Raw genomic sequence first — 17,093 nt, 5'->3', positions numbered from 1 at the left:
TGAGTGTTTGATATTGAAATTCCAACTAAAAATCTTAATTTATCTACTTTAAAAATAATTGTAATATATGGTGGAACTATATGTAATTTTGTTCCATAATTTCCAAGTCTTCTGTAAATGTGTTATTATACAGTCATAATTTTACAAAAATTAAAAAGAAGGGACAAAAATAGGCTCATTAAATCAAAGAATAAACCACCCTTGTGAACTTCGACTGACACCTTTTGGAAAATCAGTTTGCTGTTGACTATTTACAGTCTCTTTGCTTCCAACAGCTCTGATAACAACAAAGGAAAGTATACCCTTTTCTTGGCAGCCGAGGGCATCAGCTTGATGCTATGGTTGGTAAATTTATCTCCGGCGACGTTTTCACTGTTAGATAGCAGTTTCTGTGTCAACAAAGGGACCAGCCAAAAGCTGCACCTCTCAACCACAGAAAGAACAGAGGTGGTGACACTTCCATCCCTTTCCAACATAAAACATGGCAGCTCTGAGAAGAATAAATTTCCGTTTATTATATACATTTTTTTTAATTGTGGCACATTTTATGAAAGCTGACGTGCAACCATTCAAATGAGAATTGTTTCCTTTGTCTAAATGTCATTTTAACAGCACCTCGAGGGTGAAAATTCTGGCTAGACCAGCAGAGGGCGCTGTGCAAGTGCAACCTGAGGCGGAGATGCGGCGGCAAAGCTGAGCACCGCTGACTTCTTTGCCACCTACCAAAAAAACCCCGGGGAGACGCGGAGGTGTGGCAACCAGCCACTTCAGCTGCCTGACTTGTTATCCGTCCTGCGCGTTGGAGAGTGTGGGGAAAGAGTTTGCATACCAGTCTGTTTCCTGAGGCCACGCGTTTAGGTTATTAGGGTGGTACTGGTGTTCGGAGAAAGTGAAAGTCACTCAGTCGCGTCCGACTCTTTGTGACCCCATGGACTATACAGTCCATGCAATTCTCCGGGCCAGAATACTGGAGTGGGTTGCCATTCCCTTCTCCAGCGGATCTTCCCAACCCAGGGATCGAACCCAGGTCTCCTGAATTGCAGGCAGATTCTTTACCAGCTGAGCTACCAGGAAAGCCCTGGTGTCTGGAGGAATGGTGTCAAATTAGGAGCATCGTGGGGGTGCGGGTGGTGGGGGGAGGGTCCATCTTCCTTAGCTGAGCCACTATTTTGGATTGTGGAACGTGGGAAGCTGTCATAGAGGACAGAGACCAGCGGGGTCAATGCACGTGCTTCAGCTGGTTCAGAGGGGTGTGGCCAAAGTGGGTATGTTCCATTAAAGGTACCAATTTGAGATTGAGACGCTGTCCAGGAGCCCCTGGGGTAGAAGCAGATCCTTGTATAAGTGCGTGAAGTGAGGGAGGGAAGCCCAGTACCCTGGGAGTGGTTTCCTAGGAGTGAGGACCAAGTCCTAGGAGAGGTCAGTTTGGACCTCTCAAGTCTCTAAATGTGGTAAGTTAAATGTCCCAAACGAATTTACGTGGAAACACTGAGTGGAAACACAGCACGCTAAATTTATGAGCACTCCCAAGGGAGGAGGGGACAGAAAACTGATCCTATTTGTGGAAATTGGGAAAGCTACAAACGGAATGCATAGATTCAGTGGCCACGTGCAGCAAAGTGCTTGTTACAGGTGGGAATCTCCTGGGAGCAGACGGGGAGAAGGAGTTACGGTGAAGGATGTTTGCTAGGGAGTATCCTCCAGATTGCTGCGGTGGAAGGAATGGGACGATCAGGCTGATTGCCTCAGGCGAACTAATCAGGATGGCCCATAAGATCGCTCTTCGTTGGCTGAAAAGACCAACCTGGAGCCCTTTAGGTTCCCACCTGGAGCCTTTATTGGATTTAAGCCGCCTTGGAGTTGCAGGATCGTGGGTGAAGGGCTCTCTACAACTGAGACAATCTATGAAGACAGCAGCAGGTGCCCAGGAAAACCCTCCTGGCCGCTGAGGGCTGGCGCGGAAGGGGGCAGAGGGAATTAGGCAGCATATCTCTGTGCCCATCCCAATATATTTCCTACATGAGCCCCGGATGTTCTCACTCCCCCTTCTCCCCTAATACCTGCTGGATCGCATGATAGCATGGGGGTGCAGGCTGAGAGGAGGTGAAGAGCTCCACCTAAGAGTCCTGATTGTGCTCCAAGTTATACACATTTTTATCCCATATTATGGTATAATCACGGAGAAGGCAATGGCAACCCACTCCAGTACTCTCACCTGGAAGATCCCATGGACAGAGGAGCCTGGTAGGCTGCAGTCCATGGGGTCGCTAGCAGTCGGACACGACTGAGCGACTTCACTTTCACTTTTCAATTTCATGCACTGGAGAAGGAGATGGTAACCCACTCCAGTGTTCTTGCCTGGAGAATCCCAGGGACGGGGGAGCCTGGTGGGCTGCCGTCTATGGGGTCGCACAAAGTCAGACACGACTGAAGTGACTTAGCAGTAGCAGCAGCATGGTATAATCACATCAGCACAAACACACAAATACGAGCTCTATGATAGCGCTGAATTATCCATTCTCTAGAGAAAACACTACAAAATTAATGGAGTCGCGTATGCAATAAAAACCATGTACGAAAACTATGTACCAGGGCTTAATAAAAATTCCGTATGAGAGTTTCCTGGATCGTGGGACGTTTATTTTCTAAAGGCATGTTCACTCTCCTGCCTCCTTGCGTGTTCGTAATCCCGTGATGTTTTTTTCAGCCCTTGTTAACGAGGACTCGAGGCGGGGGGGCGGGGCGAGGAAGCCGGCTCACCGGGCAGGGTCCACGGCCACGTTCAGGTGAAGGGCTGGCCCCCCGCAACAGGCGGCGAGTCCCAGGGCAAGTCGCTTGGACATGGCCGGTGCACGACGGCAGACATCTTACTCGTCTGGCTCTATACTGATGAACAGGCAGACGACTCGCCCAGGTAACACCAAGCCACCAAACTCCCAGCGCGCAGCTGCAGACCGCTTCCCACACCCCCACCCCTCCTCCTCACCTAACCGCTCCCGGGGCACTCCCCGGGTGGGGCGGGGTCGGAAACGAGGGCACGGATTGGCCAGGAGTGAGCGACGCCACCTGTTTGAAAGGCCCAATCAGCGGTCGGCCTTTCAAGAGACAGCCAATGGGAGACTGGAGGGGCGTGTCAGAAGGGCTATTTGAATCGCTACTCGGTCCCATGTTCCCTGTTCAGCTTCCTGCCGGAGTGGGGCTCTGGTCTGCGCGCCATGGAGGACGAGGTCCTGGCGGAGGACGAGCTGCTGCGGAATCTCAGGGACAGCCGCTACCGCTTCCAGAGGCGCATGCAGCAGCTGATAGAAAAGGTGCGGCCCCTCCCGCTGGCGGGATGGAGAGGGAAGGAGGAGGGGCGGGAGGAGGAGGCAGGGACCGTGGGGCAGAAGGACTGGTCGGGGTGGGGGACCGAGGGGTTGGGGTGGGGGGCGGGGGAGGTGCTTCGGGGCTCCGTAGATTTACAGCCTCGCACTGGCGCCTTTTCAGCCTGGGTCAGGGGTTCCTCTCCGCCCTCCGATCTGATGGGATCCCCCTTTTTCCTCTCCCGCAGTACAACCAGCCCTTCGAGGACGGCCCGGTGGTTCAGATGTCCACGCTGACCTACAAGACGCCCGAGGGTACGAATCAGCACCCCCACCCCCCGCCTTTCTGAATAATTTATGGTTAAGAGTGTAACTGGAATACTGTCTTAATAGAGTTTGAAATGCTGTCCCTGCTCTTTTGAAAATAAACCTGTTCACCTAATAAGCATTAATACATCACTAGTTCCCTTGAACCTATCAATCACTTAAATTACTTATTTCCAACAGTTATTTATGAAGACAGAATTCCAATGACACGTAGATGCATCCTGATTAAAAATGCCCTTGTCTGGGTTTAACATCCTGGCTGGTCATTTAATAGCCATCTCAGCTTGAGTTTATTGCTTTAGCCAAGTTGTGAGTTGGTTTCTTCATCTGTAAAGTGGAAAGATAGTGACAGTAACAGCTGCTTGGCTAGATATTGTGACATTTACAGGAGATGGAGCCTGGCACTAGTGAACACTCTATTGACTGTTATTTGACCTGTTTGACTTGAGGTTCTGAGTACTTTGGAATTTGACCTGCATCTAAGGAGAAGGAGCCATCCTGTTTAATGCTTGATGTTGCAAACAGACTTAAATCATGGATTCTCTTGGGTAAATACCTGGGAAAAGTTTGCACTGGGTGAGGTCAGTGTCTATCATTCAGCCTTGTGTGTGTGTGCTGAGTGGCTTCAGCCATGTCCGACTCTTTGCAACCCTGTAGCCCGCCAGACTTCTCTGTCCTTCTCTGTGCATAGGATTCTCCAGGCAAGAATACTGGAGTGGGTTGCCATGCCCTCCTCCAGGGGATCTTCCCGACCCAGGGACTGAACCCACGTCTCCTGTGTCCCCTGCATTGCAGGCAGATTCATTACTGCTGAGCCACCCAGGAAGCCCTTCAGCCTTGTTACTGACTCAATTTTATCTACTAATGAAAGCAAATCTGAGAGCTAGTTCTGTTGTACACTGGGCAGACAGACACAAATCAGTTCCTAATGAAATGGAATCCTAGCTTCTGCTTTCTTAGCTGGACCAGCCGCACCCTAAGTGAAAAGTTTTCATAGACAGAAGCTACTGTATTCCAACGGTGAGTTGTGTGCATCTAGCCTGTGTCTAACCTGAAGGCTGGACACAGGAGTGAGTAGAAATCATCCCTAAGTGCGCTATCAGTAGGCTTTAGTGTGTTCTCTTGACCTGTTTATGGAAGGATGGGCAGTGTCTGGAATATTTTGGTCAATCCACTTATCTTGAACATCACTAATTTCACCAGTGAAAACTCATTTCAGACTCCAGTTAGATAAGAACAAGAACGGTAGCCAAAGCAGGAAGCACTTTAGCATGTGGAAGACCTCCTGGAGAGCTTGTACACACAGATTCACTGACAGCGATGCTAAATGTGGATTCAGTGGTTCTGTGTTCCTACAACCTTCTTGCTGATGGGAGCACAGGTCCCCTGACCTGTAGCTTTCCCTGGAGAGGTACTCAGGAAGTGGTCTTCCTGATTACATGCTAGCTGACCGCCCTCACAGGGTGAATTCCTGTAATTTAAAGCAAGTTCCAATCTACACAGTAGGGTAGGCTTCTAACAGTCACACGTTCTTGATTCTCAACAACCCTGCAAGGTAGGCACTATTAGAATCGTTGTTTCATAGAAGAGAGTCCACTAGAGAGGTCAAGGAACCAGCCCGTGTCACTCAGCCAAAGTAGCAAAGATTTGATTTGAATCCAAGCATCTCTGTCAGGGGTCACTCTGTTCTGGAAAGGCCAAAAAGCATAGTAGAGAGTCACTCCCCCCGGGTTCCCAGCCTGGCCACACCATGCGGGCAAATAGCCTGGGCTGGTTATTTCACTTTCTCCTTGCCTCTGTCTCCATCTATACAGTGAACTTGATGAGTGTCTATCCAAAGGAATTAGGAGTAGCATACAAGGCATGTGTCTGTGAGTTGTGAATGCTTAATGGGGTGTACTTGGAGAAGATTTAGACTAGAGCCTGGAACAGTAAACACCAAGTGAATTTTTGCTGCTATTATCAACAACCATCTGAAGCCTCGCAACTAAATGATCCATTCTTTATTAATTTGAATTTACCTAGGAGCCGGTGGAGGTTTGGGGAGTATCTTGCCCAGATTCTGCTGGCTAGTGAGTGCAGGGCTCCAAAACTCAGCATTTACTCCTGTGCCTATGACTTATTCTACAATGTGTAGGTTGCCCCAAGAAAGCACTTATTCTATCCATGGAGTAGAAAGTTTGCTCTTGAAAAGTGCCTTCAGTATCTCTCTCTCTGTAGTCTATAGATTGCTCTCAACATATGTGTTCTGAGGACAGCGCCTGGCATGCGTGTGTTCCTTGTTTCATTTCTGGCTTAATCCTGGGTTCAACAAGCTGCTCCCTACAGGCAGGAGAGATTTTTGTTTGTGATAAATTTGCCTGGTGTGGATTTTTGAAATCTCACAGAGATGAGGTTTTCCTCTTTGAGACTTTCAACCTCACGAAGATGAGAAACAAGAGGATGTCACTAATGTGGCTTGGTTAGATCTTGGTCTTATTAGATCTTTCTTTTGCCTGTCCCTTAGGTTTTCTTTGAGTGCAAATTAAGCTGAAGCTCAGTGTTCATGATGACTTAAATGGTAATTACTATTTGTTTTTTTAAGGACTGCGAATTTGGGGTGGAGGACTAGTGAAGAGAAGAAGCACAGGACACACGCAGGTATTTAATGTCACGTTTTATTGCCAGCATGCCTTGCTGGAGAGGAACGTTGATGTCAAGAAAGGTGGAGATGAGCTGAAGCTGCACCAGGGGCCGCTGGGGTGCGTTCTTCCATGGTCTCCCCACCTTGTGTTTTTAGTCGCTCAGTTGTGTCCGACTCTTTGCAACCCTGTGGACTGTAGCCCACCAGGCTCCTCCATCCATGGGGATTCTCCAGGCAAGAATACTGGAGTGGGTAGCCTATCCCTTCTCCAGGGGAACTTCCCAACCCAGGAACTAAACTGGAGTGTCCTGCATTGCTGGCGGATTCTTTTAGGGTCTGAACCACCACAGAAGCCCCTTTCTCGCGTTAACCGCCCTGATTTCTTGTGTGTAAGGATTTACTGAGACGCGTGTCTTCTGCTGCAACTGTGACACTTCCAGACACAGGATAGCTCCAGAAATTTCATCAGGTCCCACCTCTCCTGAGGCAAAGGCAGTGACATCCCCAGGCAGGGTTCACAGACATCTAGGAGGTGATGCCCCAGGGCCACCCTTAAAGGGACAGGCCTCGCCATGTTCTCACTCCTGTCCTTGCAAGGCTGCTGCTGCTGCTGCTAAGTTGCTTCAGTCGTGTCCGACTCTGTGCGACCCCATAGACGGCAGCCCACCAGGCTCCCCTGTCCCTGGGCTTCTCCAGGCAAGAACACTGGAGTGGGTTGCCATTTCCTTCTCCAATGCATGAAAGTGAAAAGTGAAAGTGAAGTCACTCAGTTGTGTCCGACTCTTAGCGACCCCATGGACTGCAGCCCACCAGGCTCCTCCATCCTTAGGATTTTCCAGGCAAGAGTAATGGAATGGGTTGCCATTGCCTTCTCCCCTTGCAAGGCTAGGTGGGCCTAAAAGATTTTAGCCAATCTGGCATCTTGAATTCTCAAATTTCCCTAACAAGAGCCCATCCATGGCATTAGTTATGGTTACTAGCAAGGCTTGGAGAAGGGAATGGCAATCCACTCCAGTATTCTTGCCTGGAGAATCCCATGGACAGAGAAGTCTGGCAGGCTACAGTCCATGGGCTCGCAAAGAGTTGGACACGACTGAGCAGATAATGCAACGCAATACAGCTACCAAGGCTGGTGGGCAGATCAGGCTCTCGGGGCCGGGTGGGAAGTGTACCACCTCCTTGGGGCTGGCCCGCTGACCACCCCGCAGGCTGAGTCCTGGTCAGGACAGCTGACTGCCCTGTAGCCGGAGTTCAGCTGGAAGGCGGCTCCTCATGCCAAGAGTCCCGCCACACAATAAAGCTTTTAAATGAATTGTAGGTCTCACGACATGGAGATCAAGCCACTGTTAAGATAAAAAGTCACAGAAAGTCCCCCAGGGGCCTCTGGAATTTCCAGCTTCTACCTGAGGATCTGGGGACCGTGCTGTCCTGTTTGGTTTTGGCCCTGAGCTCAGCGCCATGCCAGGGCCGAGCTGGACCTGGTCACTCTCACTTTCCTGCTCCCATCAGTCACCACCCAAGTGGTTTCTGAAACAGCAGCCCTGGGCACCACCAGAGGAAGACAGCTCTGTTCCTTCTCCAAGGAGAAGCTCAACTATCTGCTAGGAGTCCTGAGGCCTTTGATGCTGGAATGTTCTAGAAGAGAAGCCCCCAGAAACCTGCGTTTTCTCTCATACACTAAAGGTGGGGATCAGAGGTGTTTTACTTGACAGTTGCTTTGAAATACTTTATGTCTGAACCAAGCTTTTCTTATCAAGGGCTCTCCGGTAAAGACAGATGGCAGGACAGATGGGCCCGTGCAAGTCCCAGCCGGAGATCTCGAGCTTCCCCCTTCCAACACATCAGCCGACGGTGAGTGGTCCTGGTGCTAGAAAGCTGTGTTGGGGTGGAGGGGCTGATGGGGGGATGAGTCTCTGTCTGCCTCCACACTCTAAGTCTAGGCTCCTCACTATGACTTTCTCCAAGTATGTTTGAAAAACTAAAACCTTTGAACAGTCCCTTGGTGGTTCCTTCTCAACTCATCTAGAGAGCCATCTCACTCACAGTTACATCATGCTGCTGGACACGGAAAGACCCCAGAGATGTTTGCTCATGGGTGTCATTGGTTTACCAGTATTAATCCAGATTTCAACTCTGTCAAGCCTTAGGTCCATGAATTCCCTGGGCTCCTTAAAATAATTAAAAGTGGTTCTTGAGCTGAATGAACTGTCCAGTGTGGTAACCACTAGCCACCCATGACTATTTGAATTCATTTAAAATGAAGTCAAATTTAAAATGTAGTTCCCAGCCTCACTAGCCATATTCCAAGTGTTCAGCCGCCGCGTGTGGCTCATGGCTGGCATACTGGACAGCGGAGGGGGGACTTTTCCATCATTGCAGAAAGTTCTATTAGACAGTGCTGGGCTATAGGCACTCAGCTTTCAGAATGAGAGGCCATCAAAAGGGTAGAGGTTTTACAAAAAGCTGCTTTCCCTAGTGTCCCTGACTTGGGGCATAATCCTGTTCTGATGGCTTCTCTGCATGGCCACAGATGACTGCATCCCTGTTGCAAGAGACCTCTTGAAGCGACAGGAGTTTTCACTGCAGTATATACTCAAGTAATGCCAAAACTATCCTTGGGAGAAAATATACATGCTTTCTTAAGACATTCTGATGGAAATTTCCTCTTCTGCTTTTAGATTCAAAAAGCAGTGATGCTGATACAGCTTTCTTCCAGGAAGAAGTGATTGCTGGGAACTTAATGGTGAGCCCCGTCTTTCATAACAAAGGGACTTAGTTGGGGCTTGGGGACAGGTGAACATTCTCGTGACCGGCATGTTCCTCCAGGCCCGCTTCTGAGGCTCACTCTTTGCTAACGCCGCCCCTCAAGTCTCAGCGCCCCCCGTTCAGATCCCCCAAGGCAGCAAGTGGCCCCTTCTCAGGTTAGCACTTAGGCCCAGGGTCGAGCCTGTCTTACCGAACTTTTGTCAGCGTTGGGTGCTGCTGCCTCCGCACACAGGGCAACCCCAGCTGTGGTTCCCAGGGCACCTTTGGCCTGGACAAACCTTGCCGGGTGGAGAGTTGGGTTCTAAGTCAGTCGTACCCCGTAGAGACGCTGTCACAGGGGCGGTGCTCTGGGGAGTGTTTCCATGTCAGCCCTCGGGATGGACAAGAACGCAGGGGACAGAATCCACCTGAGTCTCTAGCCTGCCCTCCTGGGTCAGACGCTAGAAGAGCTGGCCTGTGATTTTCCTCTAAACTCACTTCTTTCGCACAGAGGTTTCCCATGCACCCAGGTGTGGCCTGTCGTGTCTAACTAGAATCGGGGGGTGGCCCTGGGCGAGGAGAGGGCTGCTTTTGGAGGTATTTCGTGGGAGTGGGAGTGAAGGGGAGTAGGCAGTCGAGGTGCCAGCCTTTCCCTGGGGTGTTCATGTTACCCCCATGCCGGCTGCAGCCCCGGCCCTGACTCCCGCCCCTCTGCCCGGTGCAAAGCAGAGACCAAGGCCTATTTCCAACGCACAGCAGGCGAGGGGCAGGAGAGGCCTGTCCCTGTCCCTTGAGATGGACAGTGAACTTCTTTTTTCGTTGTTGTTTTTTTCTTTTCTGATTTTATATTTTGGATGTGGCACATGGGATCTTAGTCCCCGACCAGGGATCGAACCCATACCCCTGCAGTGGAAGCACAAAGTCTTAACCCCCGGACTGCTGGGGAAGCTGCTGAACTCCTTGTCTCGCGGACAGAGCAACTGGGATCGGTCCTAGTGGTTGCGTCCTAAACTCACCTAAGATTATCGATTCTTTTTTTTTTCCTGATGCTAGTCATATTGTCATAAACTTTTGTCTTTCTATTTCCTTTTGAATTGGTCCCACTGGGTAAATTCCCTAAAGTTGGATCGCAGGTCAGGTAGATTTTCAGAGGGGCTGGAACACTCTGTACTGCTAACAGCAGGAAGTGCAGAAGTAACTTTGAGGAACTCCATGTAAACACATATACGTTGATGACTATGCCAGTGTGTTCCCGAATCCCAGAGCTCAGCCGTGCCCAACAGTGCTCACAAATACTGACTTCTGTCTTGATGTCAGCCTGCAGTGCCCTGGAGCCCTTCGAAAAATGAGCTGAGAAGGAAGTACTTGATGCAAGTGGATATCGTACTGCAGGATGAAGGGTATCTGGAGGTAATCTGTGTCCCTGAGTATGTCCTCAGAGCAAACCATAGGCCAGAGACCCAGTGAGGTGTGATTATGTCTGGTTCCCTCTAGAGCCTGTAAAGACCCATCTCAGTTTCCAAACTCTGGCTCACAGCCTCCCCGACGCCTGCTTTTCCTGAGCAGACACTCTTGAGTCCCCTCAGGCAGTGGAATCGGCTGCCCACCACGTTCTGGGCTGCTCACAGGGTCCACTAGGGCCCCAGCCCTTGGGCAGAGGGTTTTGAAGCTGCACAATTCATCCCGGTTCAGTCATGCTCTATCTGTGGTTGGGGAACAGTTCCTGTGGGCTTGATACTGGGGGATGGGGTGGCCAGAGCTGACACTTAGCAACACCTTTGGTAAAGTCATTTGCTTTGGCTTCCCTGGTGGCTCAGACGGTAGAGCGTATGCCTCCAGTACGGGAGACCTGGGTTCGATCCCTGGGTCAGGAAGATCCCCTGGAGGAGGAAATGGCACCCCACTCCAGTACTCTTGTCCTGGAAAAATCCCATGGACAGAGGAGCCTGGTAGGCTACAGTCTGTGGAGTTGCAAAGAATCAGATATGACTGAGCGACTTTTCTCCTTTCTTTTTGTTAAAGTCATTTGCTTTGGTTTCAGCATGCTGGTTACAGAGACGGAAAGGACACCCTGGCCCCATCATTGGCCTCGCCCGCCAGACCTGCCTGGGGTAAGTGTGACATGGAAGCAGACCGTTCACTTTCAGTAGCTTGATGGCACCTTAGCTGGGCACCGTCCCCCACCCCACCCCCGTGTTCACTGGGCATGTTTCATCACCATGAACTGTTAGAGACATGTGCGCATCATAGGTGCATTATTACTAAGAAAGGAAGTCCCCTTTGTTGGCATTCTTCTATAAAACAGGCTGAACTCTGTCCCTTCCATTTCCTTTTTTCCTCTTACTTTATCCTTCCCAACATGCTTTTTCTTCTACCTTTTCCAGAATCAGTAAGAACTCATGAACTTTTTTTTAACTCACATATTGGAATCTGTTGTCCATTTTCAACCCACGTTCAGCCTGGAGGAGCCCCTTCCACTCTGGCTTTGGATCCTCTGACCTGTCCCCAGGGGTTTCTGAGCCCTTCACCCCCTACCCTGACTCCAGAGTGGCCTCCCTCCTCCTTGATGGTGATGCTTATTTGGTTGGTCACAAAGCACCAAGTAGCTTCAGAATCACAGCACCTGGTGTCGACTCTGCTCGACAGTGAGCCGAAGAAGGTTCTGGATCTCCAAGCAGCAGTTTTATCCTCAGACCTTGTCCCACAGGGGGACCATGTTCAGCGTTATTTGGATTCTATTTTCTCTTCTGATTGTTGTCAGTTTGACATACAGATGGGGTAATTTTTCCTTCCTATATTCATCTTTAGAGTTATCCTCATCTTTGTTGGTTTGATTTCACTTTTTTAATATATAAAACATTTAACATGATGCAGAAGTCAAAGGTATGCAGAGAGCTGTATTCAGGAGTCCTGTGTCTCCTCCAGCTTCCCCACTGACTCAGCTGTAAAGAATCTGCCTGCCGATGCAGGAGATATGGGTTCAGTCCCTGGGTCGGGAAGATGCCTGGAGAAGGAAATGGCTACCCATGCCAGTATTCTTGCCTGGAAAATCCCATGGACAGAGGAGTTTGGTAGGTTACAGTCCATGGGGCCACAAAGAGTCAGGCATAACTGAGCGACTAAGCAACAACAGATCCCTGCCCCACACACTCCTGTCGGCAGGCAGGGTCATTATTATCTGGTTTCTAATTAGTCTTTGACAAGGTAACCGTTTCTAAACCATCATACAGGGAAGAAAGGCTCCTTTTAGGAAGGTCAGTGGACAGTGAATTGTTTTGATAGCTAGAAAAAAATCTCTGAGAAGAGTCTATTCCCAAATATGTGTGAAATTTTGTTGCTTTTGTTTTTTGTATTGCTTTTAAAATAAAACACACAATGTTATACTCCTGAAACTAACATAATGTTATATGTGAATTATATCTCAGTTAAAACTGATAACTTTCTTAAAAAACCCATGCTGGTCATGATCCAGCCTTCATTTCCCTGATCTCTGTGTGTGAAAGTGTCAGTCGCTCAGTCGTGGCCGGCTCTCTGTGACCCCATGGACTGTAGCCCGCCAGGCTCCTCTGTCCATGAGATTCTCCAGGCAAGAATACCAGAGTGGGTTGCCATGCCCTCCTCCACAGGATCTTGCTGACCCCAGGCTCAAACCCTGGGTCTCCAGCATTGCAGGCAGGTTCTTTGTCACGGGAGCCACCAAGGAAACTGATCTCTGCGTGTGGACGGCTGTAAATGGTCACGCAGCTTTGCCTTTGTGTATTTCTCCAGGATACTGCGAGGACGTCTCTGAAGACAGCCCTGGTGGTCCACTCCAGCCACCTCCATCACCCAGGGAGGGTGACGCCTCTCACTCCTGCTCAGCAGGCCAGGCCGTGGTGCTGAGGGGTGACGGCATCCCCTTACAAGGGACCAGTGGCGGCAGCTTCTCAAGCAGCCCCTGCTCCGAGGCGGAGGATGTGTGCAACGCGACACTCAGCGACCTGTACGCGGGCATGCTGCACTCCATGAGCCGGCTGCTGGGCGCCAGGCCCTCCTGCATCATCTCCACCAAGACACTCATCGGCCAGAACTGGAGCTCCAGGCGGAGGCACCGGTATAAGGGCAGAATGAACAGAACGAGCTGCCAGGGAGGGGGGCGCTCTCGGCGGAGCCCCCGGGAGAGACGTCCACCCTGCTCCAAGCCCCTGGAGGATGCAGGGACCTTAAGAGATCGTGGGAACTTGCCTGATGTTTCTGCCCCTAAGACAGGTTTAAAATCAGAAAGGCCTCTTCTCAAAGTAAACAAACCCCAGATCCATACATTCAGTCCACCTTGGAAGGAGCTTCAGGGAATGCCCCGGAAGCATTCATCATTTACTTACTTAGACTCCAAAGCGGTGTCTCCTCTTGATCAGGAAAACAGATTCGTGACCTTAAAGTGGTTGATTTCTCCTGTAAAAATAGCTTCCAGACCCGGAATCCTGCAGGGCCAGGCAGGGAGTCGTTTTAAGGAAATTGAGATCAAATTTGACAAGCTATATCAAGAGTATTGCTTGAGTCCTAGGAAATGGCCCAGCCTGACTTACCCGCCCAGCTTGGCCGTGGATGTGTACCGAGGTGGTCCCACGAGCCCTGGTAGCCCCCAGGGCTTAGAAGCCCACAGGCTGAGCAGCCCTCTCTGCAAATCAAAAGCTAAGAGGTTGAGTGAGGCCTTTGAAGGCCTGGGCAGAAGATCCATCAGAGTGGGTAGCTGCCTGCCGAAGAGTGGGTCCTTCCCCTCACTTTCAAAGACCGACCCCACCTGCAGCGTGGGCCACCCAGAGCAGACTATTGACCTTGTTTGTCCAGGAAGTGATTCGGGAAAGTTTCAGAAATCGGTATCACTCAGCAAAGCCATTTCAGTACCCAGGGTACAACCTCTAGGCTTTGGCAGGGATCGCTACGATGATATTAAAGAAAAATTTAACAAGCTTCATCAGCAGTATTGCCAAAAGTCGCCTCAGCAGACACAGGCACCTTCAGATAAAGCACGTGAGAGAGTTCGATATCAAAAAGAAAGCTTCTCAGTAAAGTTCAACCCAGACTCTGGCTGTCGGGGTCCCCCAAGCCTGTCATTCTCACCCCAGCAGAGCGTAAAAAGCCCCCTGGCTTCCAACACAGTTGGGGCCCCTCCATCTATAGACGTTGCTCTTGCTGCTGGGACGGGCCATCAGGTCCCCACAAAGCGATGCCGATTATCAGACCCTCAGGTGTGCGGAGAGGGGGCCGGACCCTGGGGTTTCTCACCTGTGGGCAGAGCCGTGCCAAGGCCCGGGGAGGAGGTCGACTCTTAAAGTTCAAATGGGAAGAGAAGAAGGTGCGTTTCCGTTTGCTGAATGTGGGTGTTTGTCACTTCTTAGGTGTTAATTTTCCAAATGTTCTCCCAAATTCTTTTCCTTCCTCTAACATCAGCATTTTTACACATTTCCCACTGGAATGCACTTTGGGGGTGTTTCTAACAAGCGTCCCTTAAGACACTATCTGTCCTCGGCAAACTGTCGTTTCCAGCTTCTTTATCTCACACTCAGAAAATTGCTGTTGGGCGTGAAACTGATCTGGGAGTTGACTCCTCTCTGCTCACTTCTCACTGCTTCTTGGGAACAGAGTAGGAGCCAGCCCGGAGAGAGCCCATAGCCTCCTGCCCTCCACATCAAAGCCCATCCGAGCCCCCACCTCGGCCTCGGTTTAGCTTGTGCGGGTCCCTTAAGCTGAAGCTTTACGCTGTCTGCACCATTTTCTCCAGAGACAAGCTGAGGAGGGGGTGGACAGGCTGCTGTGAGTTCCTAAACTTCCTCAGGTGGGCGCCACCTTTCCCAGCGAGCATTTCAGCGGGCCACATGTGGGGCTCCTGACAATGGATCTGCGTCCCTGTCGCTCTGCAGGCTGATGGGATCCGACTGGGTTTGGTTTGGCAGCTCCTTCCAGAACTACGATACAAACATGCTTAACTGTTTTCTGTATTTTTTTTCTTCTTTCATTTCAATTCAGTTGGTCAGTCGTGTCCAACTCTGTGACCCCCATGGACTTCAGCACGCCAGGTTTCCCTGTCTATCACCAACTCCTGGAGCGTGCTTAAACTCATGTCAATTGACTCAGTGATGCCATCCAATCATCTCATTCTCTGTTATCCCCTTCTCCTCCCACCTTCAATCTTTCGCAGCATCAGGGTCTTTTCCAATGAGTCAGCTCTTCACATCAGGTGGCCAGAGTCTTCTAGCTTCAACTTCAGCATCAGTCCTTCCAATGAATATTTAGGACTGATTTCGATTGACTGGTTGGATCTCCTTGCAGTCCAGGGGACTCTCTACTTAATATTCTCCGCTAAATATTATTTATTTATTGAGGAAAAGGACCAAATCTTCCTGAGCCGTGAACCCAAACTCCATGTACCAGGCTGTGTTGACCCCTTTTCACACCTTCCTTCTTGAAGCCCCACTTGAACCCTTTGTTTAGATAGGTTCTGTCCAATGGGCGGTGCTAGTTCGTTTTTTTATAGGAAATGTGTGTGTGTGTGTGTGTGTGTGTGTGTGTTCCAGCTGTGCCAGGTTTATTTGCAGCATGGGAGTTCTTAGTTGTGGCTCAGTGTATGTGTGTGTGTGTTCCAGCTGTGCTGGGTCTGGGTCGCCAGCATTGGGAGTGTGGGGTCTTGGCCATTGGCCGCCAAGGAAGTTCCCAAGGAAATGCAGCGTTAACTCCTGAGTCCATACAGGCATGCATGGCTGGGCCAGGATTTGAAAGCCCGTGGTCTTAACCACCAGTTTGCGCTGCCTGCTTGAGGAACTGCTGTCACTATTGTTTCTTTACATTCGTTAGGGTATTTATAATGACTCAAGCATTCATGTATATTCTCTTCCCCTGGAAAAGAGAATAGCTACCCATTCCAGGATTCTTGTCCAGAGAATCCCATGGGCAAAGGAGCCTGGTGGGTTCCATGGTTTGCAAAGTTGGACACAACTGAATGACTAACACAAATAAATCACAGTTAAGCTTTGGGGGGCTGGCATGGGAATTCTAGCAAAATTGTACTGAATTTTTTTCCCCCCCCCAGAGGAAAGAATGATGCATCTTTCAGGATGGAAGAGAAATGATTTCGAGTCAGAAAAACTCAAAGCTGAAAATCTATTGCCAAGTTATTTTGGAGTATTCCCTCTTTGCACTGATTTTTGTGTATTTTTTAATTCTCAAGAAAGTCCGAGAACTTGCTTCACTTACCTGTCCTTCAAAGCAAATTTCAATGAAATTGGTTCCATTGACGTGACTATGGATTTTTGGAAATTATTTGAATAAAGTTGCTCAACTAAAATTTTTAATGTTGTCCTTTACAGGCCTATTTTTCTCATATTTTCTTTGTTAAATTTGGACATGACCAGAAATCCTCCTTTACGTTTCCTATTCATTTAGAGAAGTTGTTTGCTCTGAACCTAGTTTTAAGCCCTAGAGAGAAAGTCCAGCTGCTTAGCCTTTTAAATTCAGGCCAGCAGGACTTGGCATCTTCCATATTTGTTACTGTTATTCAGTCTCTAAGTCATGCCCAACTCTTTGCAACCCAATGGACTGCAGCACGGCACCCTTCCCTGTCCTCCGCTGTCTCCCAGTGAACGTCACTCAGTCCAACTCTTTGCGACCCCATGGTCTATACAGTCCATAGAATTCTCCAGGCCAGAATACTGTCCCCCAGAGTTTGCTCAAATTCATATCCATTGAGTCGGTGATGCCATCTAACCATCTCATCTCAAATTCATATCCATTGAGTCGGTGATGCCATCTAACCATCTCATCTTCTGCCACCGTGTTCTCTTGCCTTCAATCTTTCTCCAGCATCAAGGTCTTTTCCAATGAGTCCACTCTTTGTATCAGGTGGCCAAAGTAACAGCTTTAGCTTCAGCATCAGACCTTCCAATATTAGAAGTTAGCAAACTGAATCACTGTTCAACTCACCCATAAAAGCAATTCCAAACAGCTTGATATTTTTAGATGAAAATGGAAACAGTTCTGTGATGGTCCCAAAACACCTGCAGCCACTTAACACCTGTGACATCTCATGATTTTTATTGGAGCTGTTTATAATAGAGTATCAC

The 17,093-nt window shown here is 49.5% G+C and overlaps 1 protein-coding gene across 1 annotated transcript; it reads left to right on the top strand.

Annotated features, from left to right (window-relative positions):
* The first annotated feature begins 1,222 nt into the window (after nt 1–1,222).
* HJURP (Holliday junction recognition protein) lies at nt 1,223–14,794 on the top strand. The gene is made up of 10 exons (XM_068961945.1): nt 1,223–1,265; nt 2,722–2,914; nt 3,182–3,311; nt 3,551–3,617; nt 6,214–6,269; nt 10,315–10,407; nt 11,039–11,108; nt 12,766–14,007; nt 14,226–14,332; nt 14,759–14,794. The coding sequence occupies exons 1-10, from the start codon at nt 1,223–1,225 to the stop codon at nt 14,792–14,794; spliced, it is 2,037 nt and encodes a 678-aa protein (XP_068818046.1).
* The last annotated feature ends 2,299 nt before the right edge of the window (nt 14,795–17,093 follow it).

Source organism: Capricornis sumatraensis, chromosome 2, assembly GCF_032405125.1.
Source record: "Capricornis sumatraensis isolate serow.1 chromosome 2, serow.2, whole genome shotgun sequence".
NCBI lineage: Eukaryota > Metazoa > Chordata > Mammalia > Artiodactyla > Bovidae > Capricornis > Capricornis sumatraensis.
The sequence above is the reverse complement of the archived record's forward strand: the minus strand, read 5'-3'. Positions and strand labels throughout refer to the sequence as shown.

Bases quoted from the DNA above. Each gene is read 5' to 3' on its own strand.
- HJURP (XM_068961945.1), top strand. From the start codon at position 1,223: ATGCACGTGCTTCAGCTGGTTCAGAGGGGTGTGGCCAAAGTGG. The intron at 3,618-6,213 runs GTACGAATCAGC...TGTTTTTTTAAG, and splicing joins GACCTACAAGACGCCCGAGG to GACTGCGAATTTGGGGTGGA. The intron at 6,270-10,314 runs GTATTTAATGTC...TCTTGATGTCAG, and splicing joins GAAGCACAGGACACACGCAG to CCTGCAGTGCCCTGGAGCCC.